An 18661-nucleotide genomic window follows, 5' to 3' on the forward strand; every position below is an offset into this window, starting at 1 on the left:
ATTAGGTATGATCATTGGAAAGTAAACAACAAAAATAACCCAATTTCTAAAGGAAGAATTTATCACCCACAAAATCCTATCTGCTTGACCTAAAAATTGTAGAAATGTGTAGGAATACTTAGTAAGGTGTTTGGATTTAAGATCAATAAACAAAAATAACTGTAGATATATCATAATTAAGCCCTTACCCATAGAGGGCAACTGTCTAGTAAAGCCTCTATAGGCAGCTCTATAAAGGTTTTTGTGTGAACATAGGTTTCTACCTCTCTGGAATAGTGCAATTACTGGGTCATATAATAGTTGTGTGTTCAATTTTATACAAAACTGCCAAAATGTTTTCCCAAGTGGCTATGCCATTTTATATTCCCACCTGCAATGTATGAATAATCCAGATTCTCCACATCCTCACCTGCATTTGGTGTTGGAACTATTTTAAATTTTGACCATTCTGACAGGTGTGTGGTGATACTTCCAACTCTGATTTTAATTTGCATTTCCCTAATGGTTAATGATGTAGAAAATGTCTTCATGTGCTTTATTTTCCATTTTTATATCCTGTTCTATGAAATGTCTCTGTCTCTTTTGCCCATTTTCTAAGTGAATTGGTTTGGAGGTTTTGTTTGCTTGTTTTTGTGTGTTTATTTTGTTTTTTTATGTAGAGTTTTGAGAGTTCTTTATATATTCCAGATACCAGTCCTTTGTCAGACATGTGGTTTGCAAATATTTTCTCCTAGTTTTCAGCTTGTCTCTTCATCCTCAAAAGCAAAAGCTGTTCATTTTGATGAGGTCCAATTTATCAATTTTTCCTCTTATGGATCACATTTTTTGCATTGATTCTGAGAAATCTTGGCCTACTACAGATCCTAAAGATTTTTTTTTTCCAATTCTTTCCCCTAAAAGTTGTATCGTTTTACATTTTACATTTAAGTCATGATAAATTATTAATTTTTGTATAAAGTGTGATTTAGGTCAAGGGTTTATTTGAGGTTATTGTTTTGTTTTGTTTCGCCTGTGAATGTACAAGTGCTCCAGAACCATTTGTTGAAAATGTTACCTTTTCTCCAAAGAATTGCTTTTGCACCTTTGACAAAATCGTTTGGGCATATTTGTATGGATCTATTTCTGGGTTTTCTATTCTGTTGCCCTGAGCTATGTGTCTATCCCTTTACCAAAACTACACACTCTTGATTACTGTCGTAGAATGTCTTGAAATCTTATTCCTTCCATTTTATGCTTTCTCGAAATTGTTTGTTATTATAGTTCATTTGCCTTTCTGTAAATATTTCAGGATAACCTCATCCATATCTACAAAAGATCTTGCTGGGATTTTCCTACGAGTTCCATTAAATTGGTATGTCAATTTGGGGAGAATTAGTATCCCTTACTGTGTTGAGCCGTCCAATCCATGAACACTGTTTATCTCTCCATTTATCTAGATCGTCTTTAATTTCTTTCATCAACATTGTAATGAAATTTTCAGCATACAGATCCTGTCTATATTGTTAGATTTATACCTAATTCACATTTTGAGTGCTTATAAATGGTATCGTATTTTTAAACTTCAGGGTCCACAGGTTTATTGCCACCATACAGAAATGAAAGTGTTTTGTGTTTATCTGGTATCCTGCATCCTTGCCAAAAACACATTATTTCATTTTATTTTAGATTCCTTGGAAATCTAGGTAGACAACTTTTTTTATGTAGACAACTATGTCAAAACCAAATACAGTCTTATTACTTCCCTTCCGATATGTGTGCCTCTTTACTGCACTTTCTACTGCTTCCAGTGCTATGTGAGTAAGAGTAATGTCAGCAGATATCCTGGCCTTGTTCCCATCTGGGGTGGGGGGTGGGGGGAATGCATTTAGTATTTTACTACTTACATTTCATTACATATATTTTAATAGTAGCTCTAAGTTTTTGTAGATGTTCTGTACCAAGTTGAGAATGTTCCCCTCTATTCCTACATTTCTCTAATTTTTCTCATTGACATTCAATTTTGTCAGATGCTTTTCCTGCATTTATTGATATTACCATGTGATTTTTCTTCTTTAGCCTAAAATGGTGGATTACATGGATGGATTTCCAATTATTAAATGCACCTTGAATATATAGAATAAACCTTTATATTTCTTTTCCTATATTTCTGAATTCTATTTACTAGTACTTTTAAAGAATTTTGGTGTCTGTACCCTTGAGGGATATTGAAACATTTTTTTTTCCACTGTCTTTGTCTGGTTTGGGTATCAGGGTAATAATAACAGCTTCACAAAATGAATTGGGAAGTGTTTCCTCCTTTTCTGTTTTCTGGAGGAGACTATATATAATTGATGTTCATTTTTCATTGCATGTTCGTTAGGATATTCCACTGAAACCACCAGGGCTTTGAGATTTCTTTTGGGGGCATTTTTAAATTATGAATTCAATTTCCTTAGAAGTTATCAGGCTATTCAATTTATCTTTTTAAGTGTTTGTAGGTTTTTCTGTTATGTTTGCCACAATTTCTAGCTTTATTCTCCTATGGGTGGAGAACACGTTCTCCGTGGCTTCAATTTTTTTCATTTTTATGAGGCTTGTTTGATGACACAGGTATTCTGTATCGTGGTGTACGTTCTTTGAGCACCAAAAAGAGTGTGTCTTTCTTTTGTTGGGTATTGTTGAATGCTGTATAAATATCAAATAGATCCTGTTGGTTGATGGCATTTAGTTCTGTACCTTTGAGAATTCTCTGTCTGGTTGTTCTGTCAATTAATGAGACAGGGTTGCTGAAGTCTCCTACTAAAAATGTGGATATGCATATTTATCCTTTAAGTTCTAGCAATTTTAGCTTCACATATTTGCAGCTCTGTATTTTGATGCATACACATTAACACTGCTATGTCTTATTGGTGGATCGACTCTCTTGTCATTACATAATAAAAAATGTTCCCTTCTATCTCTGGCAGTTTCATTTGCTCTGATGTCTACTTGATATGCTATTAATAAAGCCACTCCTGACTTATCTTTACGTGACATATCTTTTTCTATCTTTTACTTTTAACCTGCCTATACCATTATAATTAAAGTGAGTTTTGTATAGAAAACTTCTATCATCCAGCATATGCTTGGATCATGTTTTTAATCCATTAGATAATATTCTAATCCAATATTTCAGGGCATTTTATATAATTATTTTGTTTGTTTTTTTTCTGATTTTGCTTTATTGTTTTTTCTTTCTCCTGCTTTCCTTTGGGTTACTTGAACATTTTTTTAGAATTTCATTTTGATTTGATTGTTTTTTAGTATATTCCTCAGTGTATAACTATTGTAGTGGTTATTCCAGGCATTACATTATTTATGTATAACTTCTCACAGTTTGTGTCATCTTACAAGTTTAAACAAAATATAGAAGCCTTGCTTCCTTTTATGTCTCTTTACCCTCCTCTGTTACATACCTTATATATTTTCTTTCATACATTTACAACCACATCAGATAACTTTATAATTTTTGTTTCAACCATCAAACATAATTTAGAAAGCTGAAGAGAAAAGAAGCGTATTGTATTTGGCCTTATTTTTGCTTATCATGTTCTTTATTCCTTGTTTCTTATGTTCCTTTTTTATGGTTTCCTTCCTTCCTTTAGCCATTCTTTACAGTACGTCGTGTGGCAACAAACTCTGTTATTTTTTTCCTTCAATTGGGAATGTTTTAATTCTCTCTTCATTCTTGAAAAATATTTTTGCTCCATACATGATTCTGGACTGACAGTTCTTCCCTATCAGCATTTTTTAAATGTTATGCCACTTCCTTCTGACCTCCATCGGTCTTTTTTAAATTTTTTTAATGTTTATTTGAGAGAGAGAGAGAGAGAGAGAGAGAGACACAAAGCATGAGTGGGGGAGGGGCAGAAAGAGAGAGGGAGACACAGAATTGGAAGCAGGCTCCAGGCTCTGAGCTGTCAGCATAGAGCCCGACGCGGGGCTCGAACTCACGGACCGTGAGATCATGACCTGAGCCAAAGTCGGATGCCTAACTGACTGAGCCACCCAGGCTCCCCTGACCTCCATGGGTCTTAATAGGAGATCTGCTTTTTTTTTTTAATTTTTTTTTTCAACGTTTATTTATTTTTGGGACAGAGAGAGACAGAGCATGAACGGGGGAGGGGCAGAGAGAGAGGGAGACACAGAATCGGAAACAGGCTCCAGGCTCTGAGCCATCAGCCCAGAGCCCGACGCGGGGCTCGAACTCACAGACTGTGAGATCGTGACCTGGCTGAAGTCGGACGCTTAACCGACTGCGCCACCCAGGCGCCCCAAGAGATCTGCTTTTATACAAATGGTCTGTCCCCTATAGGGAGTATCTTTTTTCTCTCAACTACTTTAAAATGTTTTTTGTTTTCAGAAGTTTGATTATAATGTGTCTTTGTATGGATTTCTTTGGGTTTATCCTTTTTGGTTCACTCAGCTTCTTAAGTTTATAGTTTGTTTACGTTTTTTTGGCAAATTTGTGAAGTTTTAGCCACTGTTTCTTCTGATAGTTTTTCAGCTCCACCCTCTTTTCCCCTTCCAGTAGCTCATGTCATGAATGTTAGCTCTTCGGTTATATTCCCACAGGTCGCTGAGGCTCTGTTCATTTTTTTTCTCAGCCTATTATCTCTGTTATTCAAGCTGGGCAATTTCTATTGCTTTATCTTTCAGTTCATGGATTCTTTCCTCTGTCCCTTCTACTCTGCTGTTGAGTTCATCACTTGAGAGTTTTTAATGCCTTAAGTACTTTTTGTACTTTTCAGTTCTAAAATTTCCATTGGGTCATCTATTTCTTTGCTGAGATTTTGTTTCTTCGCTGAGACTTTTTATATGTTCCTATTTGTTTCAGGAATGTTTGTAGTTGCTCATTGGAGTTTTTTTTTTTCCAATGGATCCTTTAAAATCGCTTCCAGATAATTCTAACATCTCGTTATCTTGGTGTTGGCATTAGCTGTCGTCTTTTCAATGAGTTTGAGATCCTCCTGGTTTTTGGCATAATAAGTGACTTTTTATTGGAATCTGGACATTTGGGGTATTATAAGATCTGGATATCATTTAAGCTTTCTGTGTTAGGTGGCTTCCTTTGACACCACTCTGACAGAGGAAGCAGGTGTTGCCTCATTACTGCAAGATGGGGGTAGAAGGACAAGTTGCACACTTGGCCTCTGTTGACAGCCAAATGGAGAGGCCCCTTGTTCCAGCTGGACGGGAGTGGGAGTTCTGGCTGCCCTGTGGGCCTCCATCATTGAAGAGATTGGAACACCTTATTACTGATGTCCATGTCGTCTCCACTGACACTGTGGAAAGAGGAGAGGGCCTTACTGCCACCCTTTACAAAATCAAAGTCTTAGCTTCCTACTTGGTTTCTCTGACATCATCTTTGTGGCGGAGTTGGGTGCCTCATTTCAGCATGGTAACGGTGGAAGTCAAGGCTCTACATTCAACCTTTGCTGGCAGAGGTGGGAATGGGACCATATTTTCACTCCGTGTCTGGCTGGGGTAGAGTGGCCATTGTCAAAGTTTCTGTCTTACTCTCTGCCCTTTTCCCAGTCCTTTGACTAGAGAAAGGAGGCTTTTGTTGGACCATCCTTTTTTTGGGGTCTGTGTCCATTGGTTTTTCTGGGTTTTTGGTTTCTTCAGTCCCAAACCTGGTATATACAAGACAAGAGGAAAACCCAGGGAACTCACCACCATGTTGTTCCATGGGTTCTAAGGTCCCACAATCTACCTTCTTCTGTCACTCTTTCAATGTTTTTCAATGACACTTTCAATGTCTCCTTATAATTGTTTTCTACATAATGTCCAAACTTTTTAGTTGTACTTAGCAGGAAAATAGAAGAAAACATGTCTACTTCATTTCTCCTGAAACTGAAGTCTATAATTGCATTTTTAAAATTCAAGAAGGTACCACCAAACTATCACAACAATTAGTACTGGGGATAAAGATGGGATTTAGAAGATAGAGAAGGCTTAATAGACTGCCTAGGTTTCTGTACTGTTTGTATTATTTTTAGAAAGATGATGTATTTAATAAATCCTAAATACATATTTTTCACTTTCAATCACACTAAAGTTTGCAAAAAAGATTAGCAGACATGTAAATATTCAAATGTAAAATCAGGGGCTTCCTTTCTGAAGCCAAGTGATAAAGCAAAGACTCAATTATTTTATTTTTTTTTATTTTTTATTTTTTGAGAGGAAGAGAGAGAGCACATGAACAGGGGAGAGGGATAAAGAATCTTAAGTAGGCTCCACACTCCTCACAGATCCCGACACGGGGCTCAATCCTACAACCCTGGGATCATGACCTGAGCCAAAACCAAGAGTTGGACACTCAACTGAGTGAGCCACTCAGGCACCCAAGCCTCATTGATCTTAAAGATCAATGTCTTTTTTCCATTAATAGGAAGTTAATTGGAAAACTATCTCCTTCCATTCATAATCACAAGTTACTCTGAAATTCAAATGATAGTTTAAAAAGCAGTGTTATATAAGATCACTCAGAGCTCATTTAGATTAATAATTATGATATTTATCATGAAGATAGTTATATTACCAAAGCACTAACAAAAATATCCTCAAAACAGCATGCTCAAAGGTATGTTATCCTTTATGACCTGAATTTTATAGGACACTTTTTTCTTACCTAGTTCCTCCTTGTTTTTTTTAAAGTACCCTGTAAATAACTGCTGAGGACTCATTACATCTACACCAGAGTAGTGAGATACTTTTCTTCATGAAAAATAAATAATTGGCACCTGACAAAACTTGACATTGTGAGCTTAAGCATACAATCAGGATTTAAAAAGGTGTCTTTACCTGCCGTATTTTTAGGTTTGTCTCCCCATCCAGATTAGATGTTGCAACATAACATGTTGCCTCAGGTTCACTAGGGAAAATAAAGCAAATAACATTGAATGAATATCTGTCAAAAAAACTAATTTCCCAATAATATGAACAATGAAATGGGACCTACATCAACAGCTCTGTTTCTTCAAAACCAAAAAGACCACAGTTACTTTTCCGGGAGATATTAACAGTCTGATACCACCAGACTAAAATTCACCCTGTAGTAGAGAACTTTCTACCCTTCAAAGCTGTGTGATTACTCTTTAATCTCAAAAAGAGAAATGGCTGACGGTGAACAGGATATGTTATATATACGTTATATAGGCCAGGACAGACCAGCATCACAACTAGGTCAAACTTAAAATTCTGTTCTTTTCTAAAATGTGTCCATGGTAGTTCCCAAGAGCTCAGGCTCCATGGCCTTTATAATGAGGGTAAATCTTTAGGATAACTCTGGACAGAGCTGAAATCCTCAAACACTACACTTGGGCTTCTCCATTTCTATCTAACCTCACCAGTGAAGAAATTAACACTGAATTAACAAACATTTGTCTTGCCAGATTTTACTCCATGTCAAATGCAACTCACTCATGAAAATTAATTCTTTGGGGAGGCGGGGAGTGCCACAAAGAATAACAAAAATTGTCATTAAAGTCTTGATTTCAGTCTTATCTCTTTTGACTGTATCTCATACACAGCAGTATCAAGTTTAAAATAAAACAATCTCTCAATTTTGCCAGCCAAGACCATATACCCCAAAATAAAAACAGATCTTCATTAAGGATGTCAGTGATATAACAAAGTAAGAACTTCCAAAAACTTTCTCCTCTATGAAACAATGAGATAACTGACAAAAATTACCAGAATCAAGTTTTTCACAACTCTGAAAATTAACTAAAGATTTAAATCAATCCAGGGAGATTTTATTCAAGAAAAAATAAAAGCCAAATCTTGTTGTTGTTTTTAAAGAGAGCTTTGTAATATTTTAACTTTCTCCTGCTTTGGGCTCAGTAGCAGCTTTAAAAAATAACAGTCCACATTTCTAGTACTGAGGGAGCATAAAAGAGAATGACCTCTTTCAAAGCCTTATTCCCAAAAAGTTATTATTTCACCTGTCTGATGGTCTCTGGAAGGTCCCACCTGAAGGGCTTGTTTTTATCTGACTTAACCCAGAGCTTACCCAGTGCTCAAATCTAGGTAAACAGTGGTGGGTGTGGGAGAAACATTTGTTGAGAACATTTACAGGAAAGTATTTTAATGTTGCAGCTATCTGAGGTGATGTATAAGTTAGGGAAAACAACAGACTAACCAAAAAGCCTAAAAGAAAAACTTTCTTTTTAAATTTTTATTTATTTTTGAGAGAGAGAGAGAGAGGGAGAAAGAGCATGAGCATGGAAGGGACAGAGAGAGAGGGAGACACAGAATCCAAAGCAGCCTCCAGGCTCTGAGCTGTCAGCACAGAGCCCGACGTGAGGCTCAAACTCACGCCCAGGTGCCCCCTAAAAGAAAAACTTCTAATGAAAAGCAACAAAAAGAAATCCTGGAGAGGAGAGAGAATTTGATGGTCAGAGATGCCACATTATATTACTTAAAATGTTCAATTTTCAACAAAAAAACATGAAACATGAAAACCATGAGCAGCAAATAAGTATGAACCATATACAGATTAAAATCAATAGGAAGTCTTCCTGAACAAATCCAGACATTGAACTTATCAGACAGGTGTAAATCAGGTATACTAAATATGTTCAAATAGCTGAAGGAAACTATGTCAAAAGAAATAACATATTAGAACGTGTCCCCTCAAATAGGGAATATCAATAAAGAATAGAAATTACAAAAAAGAAAGCAAATAGAAATTCTGGGGTTGAAAAGTATGATAACTGAAACGAAAAATCCACTGCTCAGATTTGAGCAGACTCGAACTGGAAGATAGGTCAATTGAGATAACTCAGGCTAAGAAACAAAAATTTAAAAGAATAAAGAAAAAAAAACCAGAGCCTCAGAGACCTGTGGGACACAAACAAACATAGCAACATACATATAATGGGAGTCCCAAAAGAATTCAGAAAGGGGCAGAAAAAATATTTAAAGAAATGATACCCCAAACTTCCTAAATTTGATGAAAAGCATTAATCTACACATCCAAGAAGCTCAACAAAATAAGTCTCCAAGTAAAATATTCTCAAAGAAACCACACCTAGACAAATCCTAATCAAACTTGAAAATTAAAGCCAAAGAGAAAATCTTGAGAGCAACAAGAGAAAAGCTACTCACCACTTTGAAGAGATGATAAAAAAGACTATCAAATCTTTCTCAGCAGAAACCTTGGAGGATAGAAGGTACTAGGACGACATATTCAAAGCACTGGAAAAAAATTATCAACCAAGAATGCCATATCCAACAAAACTACCTTTCAAAAAATGAAGAACTAATACATTCCCAGATAAATAAAAACAAAGACATTGTTGACAGCAGGCTTACCCTATAATAAATACTGAAGGGGTTTCTTCAGGCTAAAATGAAAGGTCAAAAGGCAGTATCTCAATCCACATGGAGAAAAAAAGAGTACCATTAAAAGTACCATGTAGGTAAATATAAAAGACATATATGGCATATATATATATACACACACACACAGTATATATATACATATATATATGACCATATATATACTATATAAGTAAATATAAAACATAGATATATATACATATATATATATATATATATATATATATATATATATATATATATATAAATTTTTTGGTTGTAACTTTTTCCTCCTTATTTAAAAGTCAACTGATTTCCTAATAAGAAAAAAAAAAAAAAACTGTTGTGGTTACCCTTTAGAAGCAGGATCAGCCAGCCACCCACCCAAAATTTGGTTTGAGTGTCAAAACCGATGATGCCACAAACACACCAAAAGGGTGGGAAGATTTATTATATACATAATGAGGTTTTCTGGGGAGAAGAGGGCAGACCTTTGAAGCTGATCCAGAAATGCCTTAAGAGAGCAGGTAAAGGAGACAGGCTTAGGGGTGGGGCTTTTTTGGTGGTTAGGGAGGAAGCCCTCACTCAAGCAGAGGCTTACATGATTTGAAACTCCTGCAGGTGCCAAAGGAGGGAGCACGCAGGCTTTTCTGTCAGCCAGTCTAGACATGGGGCAGAAGGGGAAGAGGAAAGGAGGCTTAAAAGCTGTCAGCAAAGATCCAAAAATGGAGTCAGACTCCTTATTATTAAAAAATATATATACATTCCTGTGATAAACCCCATTTGATCATTACATATTACAATCTTTTATACTGTCAGGTTTTAAGATTTTATATTAAAATTAACAGCAAAATGGACTTGTCAGTTTCTTTTCTCATTCTGTATTTGGTAATTTTTTTGTGTCAAGTTTATGCCAGTTTCAGAAAATTAGAGGATATGCTTGGTATTTCTTTGAGGAGTTTATTAGAAAATTGGTATTTTCTCTACACTGAATGTTTGATAGAATTTGACAGTTACAGTGTCTGGTCTTGATAGTCTCTTTGTGGGAAGTTTATGTGTTTTTTTGGTTTCATTTTGTTTTGGTTTTTTGCTACTTATATAATACCCTTAATGATTATAGGACCATTCAGGCTCTATATCTCTTCTAGAATAAGTTTTGGTATATATTGTATTTTCCTATGGGGTTATGCATTTCACTTAAATGCTAAAACAAGATCATAAAACTTTCATAAGATCCTCTCTTTAATCTCTGGTGCATTTATAATTATATCAAATTTTCAATTTTTAAACAAATACACGTATTTGTGCCTTTCCTTTTCTTCCTTGATTAATCTTACCAAACTTTCATTTATTAGTCTTTTTCTAAGAAGCAAGCTTTGCCCATTTTGATCTTCTCCACTTTTTCTTTCATTAATTTCTACTCTTTTTTTTTTTTTTTTAATTTGAGAGAGGTGGGGAGGGACAGAGGGGGAGAGAGAAAGATAATCTTAAGCAGGCTCTATGTTCACTGCAGAGCCCAATGCAGGGCTCGATCCCATGATCCTGGGATCATGACCTGAGTCAAAATCAAGAGTTGGACACTCAATCAACTGAGCCACCCAGGCACCCCATTAATTTCTACTCTTATCTCTATTATTTCCTTATGTTTGATTTCTTTGAGTTTATTCTTTTGTACTGTAGCTATTTTCTTAGACTGGATTCTTAGCTCTTTTTTTTTTTTTTTTTGCATTTATTTCTTTTGTAATGAAAATGTCTATAAATTTAGTTATAACACAGGAGATTTGATGCATTCTCATAAGTACTAAAATCTAAGTATTTTCCAATTTCCATTATGATTGCCTCCTTGACCCATGATTTACAGGTACGTTTTATTTCTAACACATAAGGTTCCCAGTTATCTTATTATTGAATTCTAACTTAACAGCATTGTGGTCAGAGCAGGTGGCCTGTGGGATACCAGCCTCTTAAAATCTGTTGATTCTGTCTTATGACAGAATATATTGACATATATTCCTAACTGTGCTTGAAGATTATGTATACATCACTTTTTGGTACAATACACCAAAAAGTTCTGTTCTATACATGCCATTATTTCAAGGTTGTTATTGTGCTTTTCAAGTATTCTACCTCCATATGGACTTTCTTCTCCATTTGATCAGTTCCTGAAAGCAAATATTAAAGCATCACAGTATGATGTGGGGTTTGTAAATTTCTTGTAGATGTATAAGTTTCCTCTTTTCTCCACGGATTAAAACTTTTATTGTGCAATGGCTCTTTTCTTTTTCTTCAATGAGGCTTTACCTCAACGCTTTTTGCCTCAAAACCTATTTCATCTAATAGTGATACCGTCTCTTCTGGACTTCTTTTCTTTACTATTTTCTGTGTGTATTTTTTCATCCTTTAATTTTAATCTTTGTGAGCACTTGTGTTTTGTGAATTTCTTATAAACATGTAACTGGACAATTTTATAACCTTCTCTTTTTAACTTCTTAAATCCATTTGCTTTAATTATAATTGATGATATATTTTTCTTTATTCTACTACCTGATTGTGTGCATTCTGTTTCTCCCTCTTTTTGCCTCTTTTTTCTATTCTTTTAGTTACCTTTGAGGGCTTTTTCCTTCTGCTCAAATAATCTTTCCCCTTGATATGGCTGGAAGTTATATTCTCTATGTCTAATCTTTTAGATATTAAAGTAAATTTTTACACAAATAATCCAGAATTTAAGGTTTCTAGCCAATTGGTATTTTCATCCTCATTCTGAACAATACAAACACAATTCTGATTATCACACTCACAATGACTCTGATGTTTCCTATTATTTACTTCTAGCTTCAGATCCAGGAAACCCAGTGAATCCAAGGGATGGACTTCCAACAATTCTGAAAACCTGTCAGCCATTATCTTTGGACCGTTGCCTTTTCTTTTCTCTGTTTTATCTCCTTCTAATTAATTAGAGGTTTTTTTCTTTATTTTCCATGATGACATTAAATTCTCTTCTTAAAATCTTTTCGCCCCACAGGCCAGGTGAATTCAGAGATCATATCTGCATGAGTCAGCTTGAATTCTCACAGGGAATGTCTCCCCTCCCCTCTGTGCCAAAGTCAAGGCAAGCACATTTCTCTATTGCCCCCTACAGCATGGCGGGTTTTACTTTTCATTCTACCTAAACTAAGATTGTAATTCTCAACTTTATGCAAGAATCCCCTACCCAGTTCTCCACATAGGGGTGTCCCCCGGGCTTTATCCCTGTCTCTTGTACTCACTAAGCTCAACAAAATGGAAGCTTATGGTCTTCATGGTTTGGCAGAAACCCTTGGGGGAAAAGCGTATATTGGCACACGATTACCTTCCAAGATTCTTAGGAAGATTCTTCCAAGATTCTCAGTTCATTCTTGGCTTCAATCTGGTTTTCTTACTTTTATGCCCAATCAAATAAGCACTGGGGTGTGTGTGTGTGTGTGTGTGTGTGTGTGTGTGTGTGTGTGTGTGCGCGCGCGCGCAGGTGCGTGCATGTGCGTGCACATATGTGTGTATCTGAATTGTTTAGCAGGGGCAGGGTGAAAACTTAGAAAATATAATCTATAAAACTTCCAGAAAAAAGTCCAAGAATAATGATTTTTGTCCCCCCCCCCCCTTACTTCTCTCCTACTCCAAAAAAAATACTGTTTTCTATATAAGTAGTACTTTTTTGAGAGAAAGGAAGAGGTAAAGAAAGTCACACAAACAAATAATGTAGAGGTTATAAAAACAAAACACTTTATGGTACATCTCTGGCTCCTATGTCAACCCCATAACCCTAACCCAACTCAAAAGAGAAACACATCAGCAACAGTTAAGTTCCTCTGTCCAGTGGGTTAACGCAACCATGACAAAAGAACAAAGTGCATCTGGTAGGAAAAAGAGCTAATGTTGGAATTACTGCTTTTCAAGAAGCTTGGACAATAGCTCTAGAACAAATCTGCTTGTCTTCCCAAGAAATCTCTCTATGATGCAGAGTGATGTGTGTCTAGATGGCTAGGAACTTTTTTTTTTTTTTTTTTTTTTTTTACCTTGAGATGATTATGACTTATCTAGGGAACTAGTTTACCCAACATGTCAAGTGCAGCTGTGTTCATGACTATAGCCACTCTTACCCACAGATGCCCTAGACTATGTTCTCCTTACAGAGAACATGAAGGAGGAAACCCAGGAGGGACAACACAGAAGCATGAGGGAGGTGGTCAGACGCCACCTGATGGGAAGGAAATACCCACTGCAGGGAGTCTCTGTGTAAGTTTCCTCTAAAACAGCCAGTGAATAAAGCAATGTAGTTCTACAAAGAGACCAGAGACTGTGTTTTTAATTTGGGTCTCACATGAACCCACTTAATGGTACCAAAAAAATCACTTACTCTCTGTGGGAGTCACTTGGTTTATAGAATGGGAACATCTCAGAATTGCCATAAGATTAAAATAAGACAGGTGTAAATTTTTTGAATTTTTGCTGAACGTCTGTAGAAATTATAGAAGGGATGGAATTAATCTAACAATTAGGAAAGAAAATATGCCCAGGGAAATTAAAGAAAAATATAATAAAAGTATAGAATAGCAGTCAGCAAACTATGGCCCACAAGCCTAATCCAAGCCCTGCCTCTTTTTATAAATAAAGTTTTATTGGAACATGGCCACACCTATTTGTTTACATGTTGCCTATGGCTATTTCTGATGCCACAACAGAGACTGCATGGCCCCCAAAGCTGAAAATATTTACTATGAGTCCTTTCACAGTAAAACTTTGCAGGTGCTAGTCTATACTATAAAGAGATGGATGGAGAAAGGGGTGAGTAGGGTAGGCCTTTGTTTTCCTTAAAATTTCTCATTCAGAATAAAAGTTCCTTAAATGCACACCAACGTGACTAACCTGGAAGAAATCAGAACCATGTCTGCAGGAAGGAATTGTCCATTTGAGGCCTTCACAATGTCACCCACCTTGACCTTTTAAACCGGGAAAGAAACAACCGAAGCATAAATTCTAAAAGCACAGATAGAGGCAAAAGATGTCAAATATTCTTAAGAAAAATTCTGATACGAAAATCCTGAAGCCATGCTAAGAAACTTCGGCTACATTAGAACAATTTTATTTTTTCAGGGATTCATTCCTCTAAAGTAGTTGCTCTTAACCAGAGTCTCTTTTGCCCTCCCCCTCCACCAGGGACCTTTGGCAATGTCTGGAGACATTTTTGGTTGTCATGATGTTGGGGTTTTAGGGGGTCGTGCTATTGGCATCAAGTGCCCGGAGGCCAGGGATACTGCTAAACATTCGACAACGCACAGGACAGCCCCTACAACAAATAATTTTCTGGCCCAAAATGTAAGCTCTGCCAAGGCTGAGAAATCCAAACAGACCTACTGGTACTAGTATTTTTCCTATGATACGCTGTTCATACACGATCACGCTGTAACTGCTTGCCTAATGATGTGTTTTTCTCTGCTGGTCTGTGAACTTTATGTGGAACAGGGAATGAATGAGTGAATGAATGAATGAACAAATAAATAAATATTTGTTGGCTGAATGTATAAATGAATTCCAACTTGTAAGTAAGAGAGAGATGTAAATACTAGGAATAATACAGAGGGAAAACAATATGAGTTCTTGATGCTTTCTTCTTGTGTACTTTTTCTTTGACAAACCCCTTGAGCATTTATTTCCACGGTGCTAAGTATTGAGGACATTAGTCTTAAAAGTGGCAGGCCCTTCCTGGGCAGCTAGAAAAGCAGAGGGGCAGAGGGCAAAATTCTCTCATAAACCAATTTCTAGAACTATGTTGGAAAAAATAATAGTAATATCTTCTGAAGAGGAAGAGAAAAGGAGACTCTATTTTCCTTTTTATGGCATGATCACACAGATCATGTCTACCTTCACTAATTGGGCAAAGGTTAATTAAATACTTCCATATCAAAGTGAAGAGAGAGCCTTAAAAGTTGCATGTGTCTACAAATGCAGAGAACACGTGCAACAGCAGGGGAGAAAAATAGATTGACAAACATTCACAACTTACATATTACATAAAAATTCACAATGCAGTGAACAATAAATTTGTAACTTACATAAACGACTAATTTACAATAAGATCTAACAATGGCTAGACTGAGACAAGTTGAAACTTTGTAATTAGATTTCCGCCCCCCCCCCGAAACAACAGTGACCCCGAAAATTATGCACTCATGGAACTGACAGCAGGCAGTCATTCCCCTAAGGGTGGTCATGTCTTACAAGCTCTCTTTCTGTTTTGCCCACAGTACCTCCAAATCAACTCCCTTTTCCCTTTGTAAGCCCCTGATTAAATTTAGAGTGCTCCATTTGATTGTACAGGTATAAAAGGAGTCAGAGAGATAACAATTCCTGGGCCTTGGCTCTAGCTATTTGACTTGCTTTTCCAGTGGAAGGCACTGGGGGTAAATTAAAAGTCAATCATGCAGTCGCCTCTGCTCTGAGAGAAGCACCCCGCCCACCCGCTGGAGCCTCACTCCTCTCCTCTTGTCCTTCTCCCCTGACATTGTGCCATCAGGAATGGAGTGGCTTTGTCAGTGGCTTTGTTCTCTTCGTCTCAATGAGAGGAGCAAAATGCAATCATGACTGTTTTATCTCTCTTAGGGAAAGAAATACTGATACCTAGAAATCAAAACATTCTTACAATTAGCCTTCAAAGGAATTTTACACTGGTCAGCAATTAATTCCTATTATTTTTAAGTTTATTTATTTTGGGGGAGAGAGAGAGAGAGGGCACACACAGGTGCAAGCCAGGGAGGGGCAGAGAGAGAGAGAGGGAAAGACAGAATCTCAAGCAGGCACCTCACTGTCAGCACAGAGCCTGACCTGGGGCCGGATCTCAAGAACCATGAGATCATGACCTGAGCGAAATCAAGAGTCGGATGCTTAACCAACTGAGCCACCCAGGCGCCTCAGCAATTAATTACTGATGAGGACAGAGGCGGTATCTAGCCCCAGTATGCCTTTTATTTATATCCCAAGGAAAATATATTCACGGAAACATCCCCTGAGGTAGTCTCCATACAAAGGCTGCCTTCTACCCTGAGCAATAGTCTGTGAAGCATCATCTTTAGATATTCCAGGAAATGACACAGAAGTAACCCAGAGGCACATTAGGAAGCACAGAGACTTGCAACCACTTAGACTTCAATTCAAATCCTAGTTTCACCACTTGTGGGCTGTGTGACCTTGAGCAAAATATACTTAATTCTCTTTGATCCTCTATACTTCCTTCATCATGTTTCATAGATAAAAATCTGTAACTTTAAATATGGTAGGCGCCAGGAATGCCTGGGTGGCTCAGTCAGTTAAGCGTCCGACTTCGGCTCAGGTCATGATCTCGCGATCCGTGAGTTCGAGCCCCACGTCGGGCTCTGTGCTGACAACTCAGAGCCTGGAGCCTGCTTCGGATTCTGTGTCTCCCTCTCTCTCTGCCCCTCCCTCACTGATGCTCTGTCTCTCTCTCCTTCAAAAATAAATAAAACATAAAAATAATAATAATAAATAAATATATATGGTAGGTGCTTCTTACTAAGTTAAAAGTTCAAATACGTTCTTACCTCTTTCCACATAATCACTTTCCATTCATTCTCTCTGAACACTGAAAAACATATAGCTATATATTAACTGTAACAATTGTATTAGGTAAAGTCCAAAATAATAAAAGATACTTTTCCAAAAATCTAAATGTGTTTCTTTACAAGGTACTGTCTTTATTAATTTAACCTTGACATAAAGTGGAAAAATATGTAAACTGTGTTCACACACACTGCATCAAAATAGAGCAATATGTATAATATAATGTAACATAAGTATAGACAGATGACAGGTAGAAGCTACGTTAAGTTGAAAAGAGCAATCCAAACAGTTTAAAGCTAAGTTCTCTCTTCCTGTATTGTGGAGAAGTCTGTTTTGCTTGCTGTTTCCACGAAAGGCCATTTATCTCTCAACACCTCAAGTGGAACAGTTACAGGGACACGACCTCTTAGTTGTTTCCCTGAATCATTTGTGGTTTTGAAGAAAAGTGTTCACCTGGGTCCGAGGTGCCAGGAAGGGGGCCAAGAGGGCCTTAGAAACCCATGCCTTATACATCCTCAGACAGACAGTGCACCTAGAAACCAATGAACCATTCTGTACTTTAACCGACTAGGTTCAGTCATGCCTCCTGGGGGCCAAGTGGACCCAGGGGTCAGAGGGACCTGTATTGTGGATCTTTGACAAGAAATACAATTGCTGAGAAGTCTGTTTTGCTTGCTGTTGCTATGAGCATTGTGAGACCTTTCCTGGATGTAACCCGCCGTGTAGTAGAATGGGTTATAAATCTCCCTAAGTGAATGTAGTCTGATATGTAATGAAATGAGTAACTATAGTAATTGTACACAAACTAACTGGCGTCCTTCGCTTCTGTAATCTTGCTTGCTTACTTTAGAATTTACCAATCAGGACCCTCACTCACCTATGCTGTTTGTCCCTGTCTATAAAAACCCCATACCAACTCTGATCGAGGCCTCTTAGCGTCACCGGCAACGAGTGCGCAGAGGTCCAGGTTCGAACCTGTAATAAACGACCCTTGCCGCTTGGCTTTGACTCACGACTCTGGTGGTCTTTTGTGGGAGGTTTTAGAACATCGGGCATTACAAAGTTACTTCCACTCCTGAAAAGTTCGCTGCTACATGCTAAAATACTGGCTGCTAGCCCAAAAAATAACCTATATTTCTAATCAATTATCAAGATAGCACATATCAAAACTAGGACTGGGAGAGACTATGTAACACCCAGATCTTTTTTTTTTTTTCTTCTAATGTTTATTTTTGAGAGGGAGAGAGAGAGGGAGACACAGAATCTGAAGCAGGCTCCATGCTCTGAGCTGTCAGCACACAGCCCAACGCGGGGCTCAAACTCCTAAACCATGAGATCATGCATGACCTGAGTGGAAGTCAGACATTTAACCGACTGAGCCACCCAGGTGCCCCTCCAGATCTTTTCTGTTGACATAAGAATTGCTCATATCCCAAATATTCCAACTTCCCATCTCTTTTCTTTTCTTTTATCCTAATTAACATAATTGATGATTCTTACGTATGGCAACAGTTTCCTTCTGGTTGTTGGTTTTTTGTGTCTGTATTCCTTTAAATAATAGAACGTTATGAAACACAGTATGTGTATCTATTTGGTCAATTTGGGTATTTTCTTACAGTGAGAAGAGATAAAAGCTCAGTCTAATATCTTACCTATTGTGTTCTTTGTGTTGACTAATCTGTCTGCCATATGTCGTTTCTGTTAC

At 37.2% G+C, this 18661-nt stretch overlaps 1 protein-coding gene across 7 annotated transcripts in view; it reads right to left on the reverse strand.

Moving 5' to 3' along the window:
• Positions 1–18661, reverse strand: part of LOC123588772 (phospholipid-transporting ATPase IB-like) — a 213065-nt gene that overhangs the window by 156236 nt on the left and 38168 nt on the right. For 6 of the 7 annotated variants that reach the window (XR_006708109.1, XM_045460364.1, XM_045460035.1 and 3 more), the window contains exons 5-8: positions 18609–18654; positions 16938–16978; positions 14248–14321; positions 6826–6895 (exon numbers count right to left, since the gene is read on the reverse strand). Coding sequence is in view for 6 of the 7 variants with exons in the window: in XM_045460364.1 (XP_045316320.1) it covers positions 6826–6895; positions 14248–14321; positions 16938–16978; positions 18609–18654 (231 nt within the window). In the remaining variant the exon portion in view is untranslated. The remainder of the gene's footprint in view (positions 1–6825; positions 6896–14247; positions 14322–16937; positions 16979–18608; positions 18655–18661) is intronic. The other variant, XM_045460446.1, reaches the window with a different exon arrangement.

Source organism: Leopardus geoffroyi, chromosome A1, assembly GCF_018350155.1.
Source record: "Leopardus geoffroyi isolate Oge1 chromosome A1, O.geoffroyi_Oge1_pat1.0, whole genome shotgun sequence".
NCBI lineage: Eukaryota > Metazoa > Chordata > Mammalia > Carnivora > Felidae > Leopardus > Leopardus geoffroyi.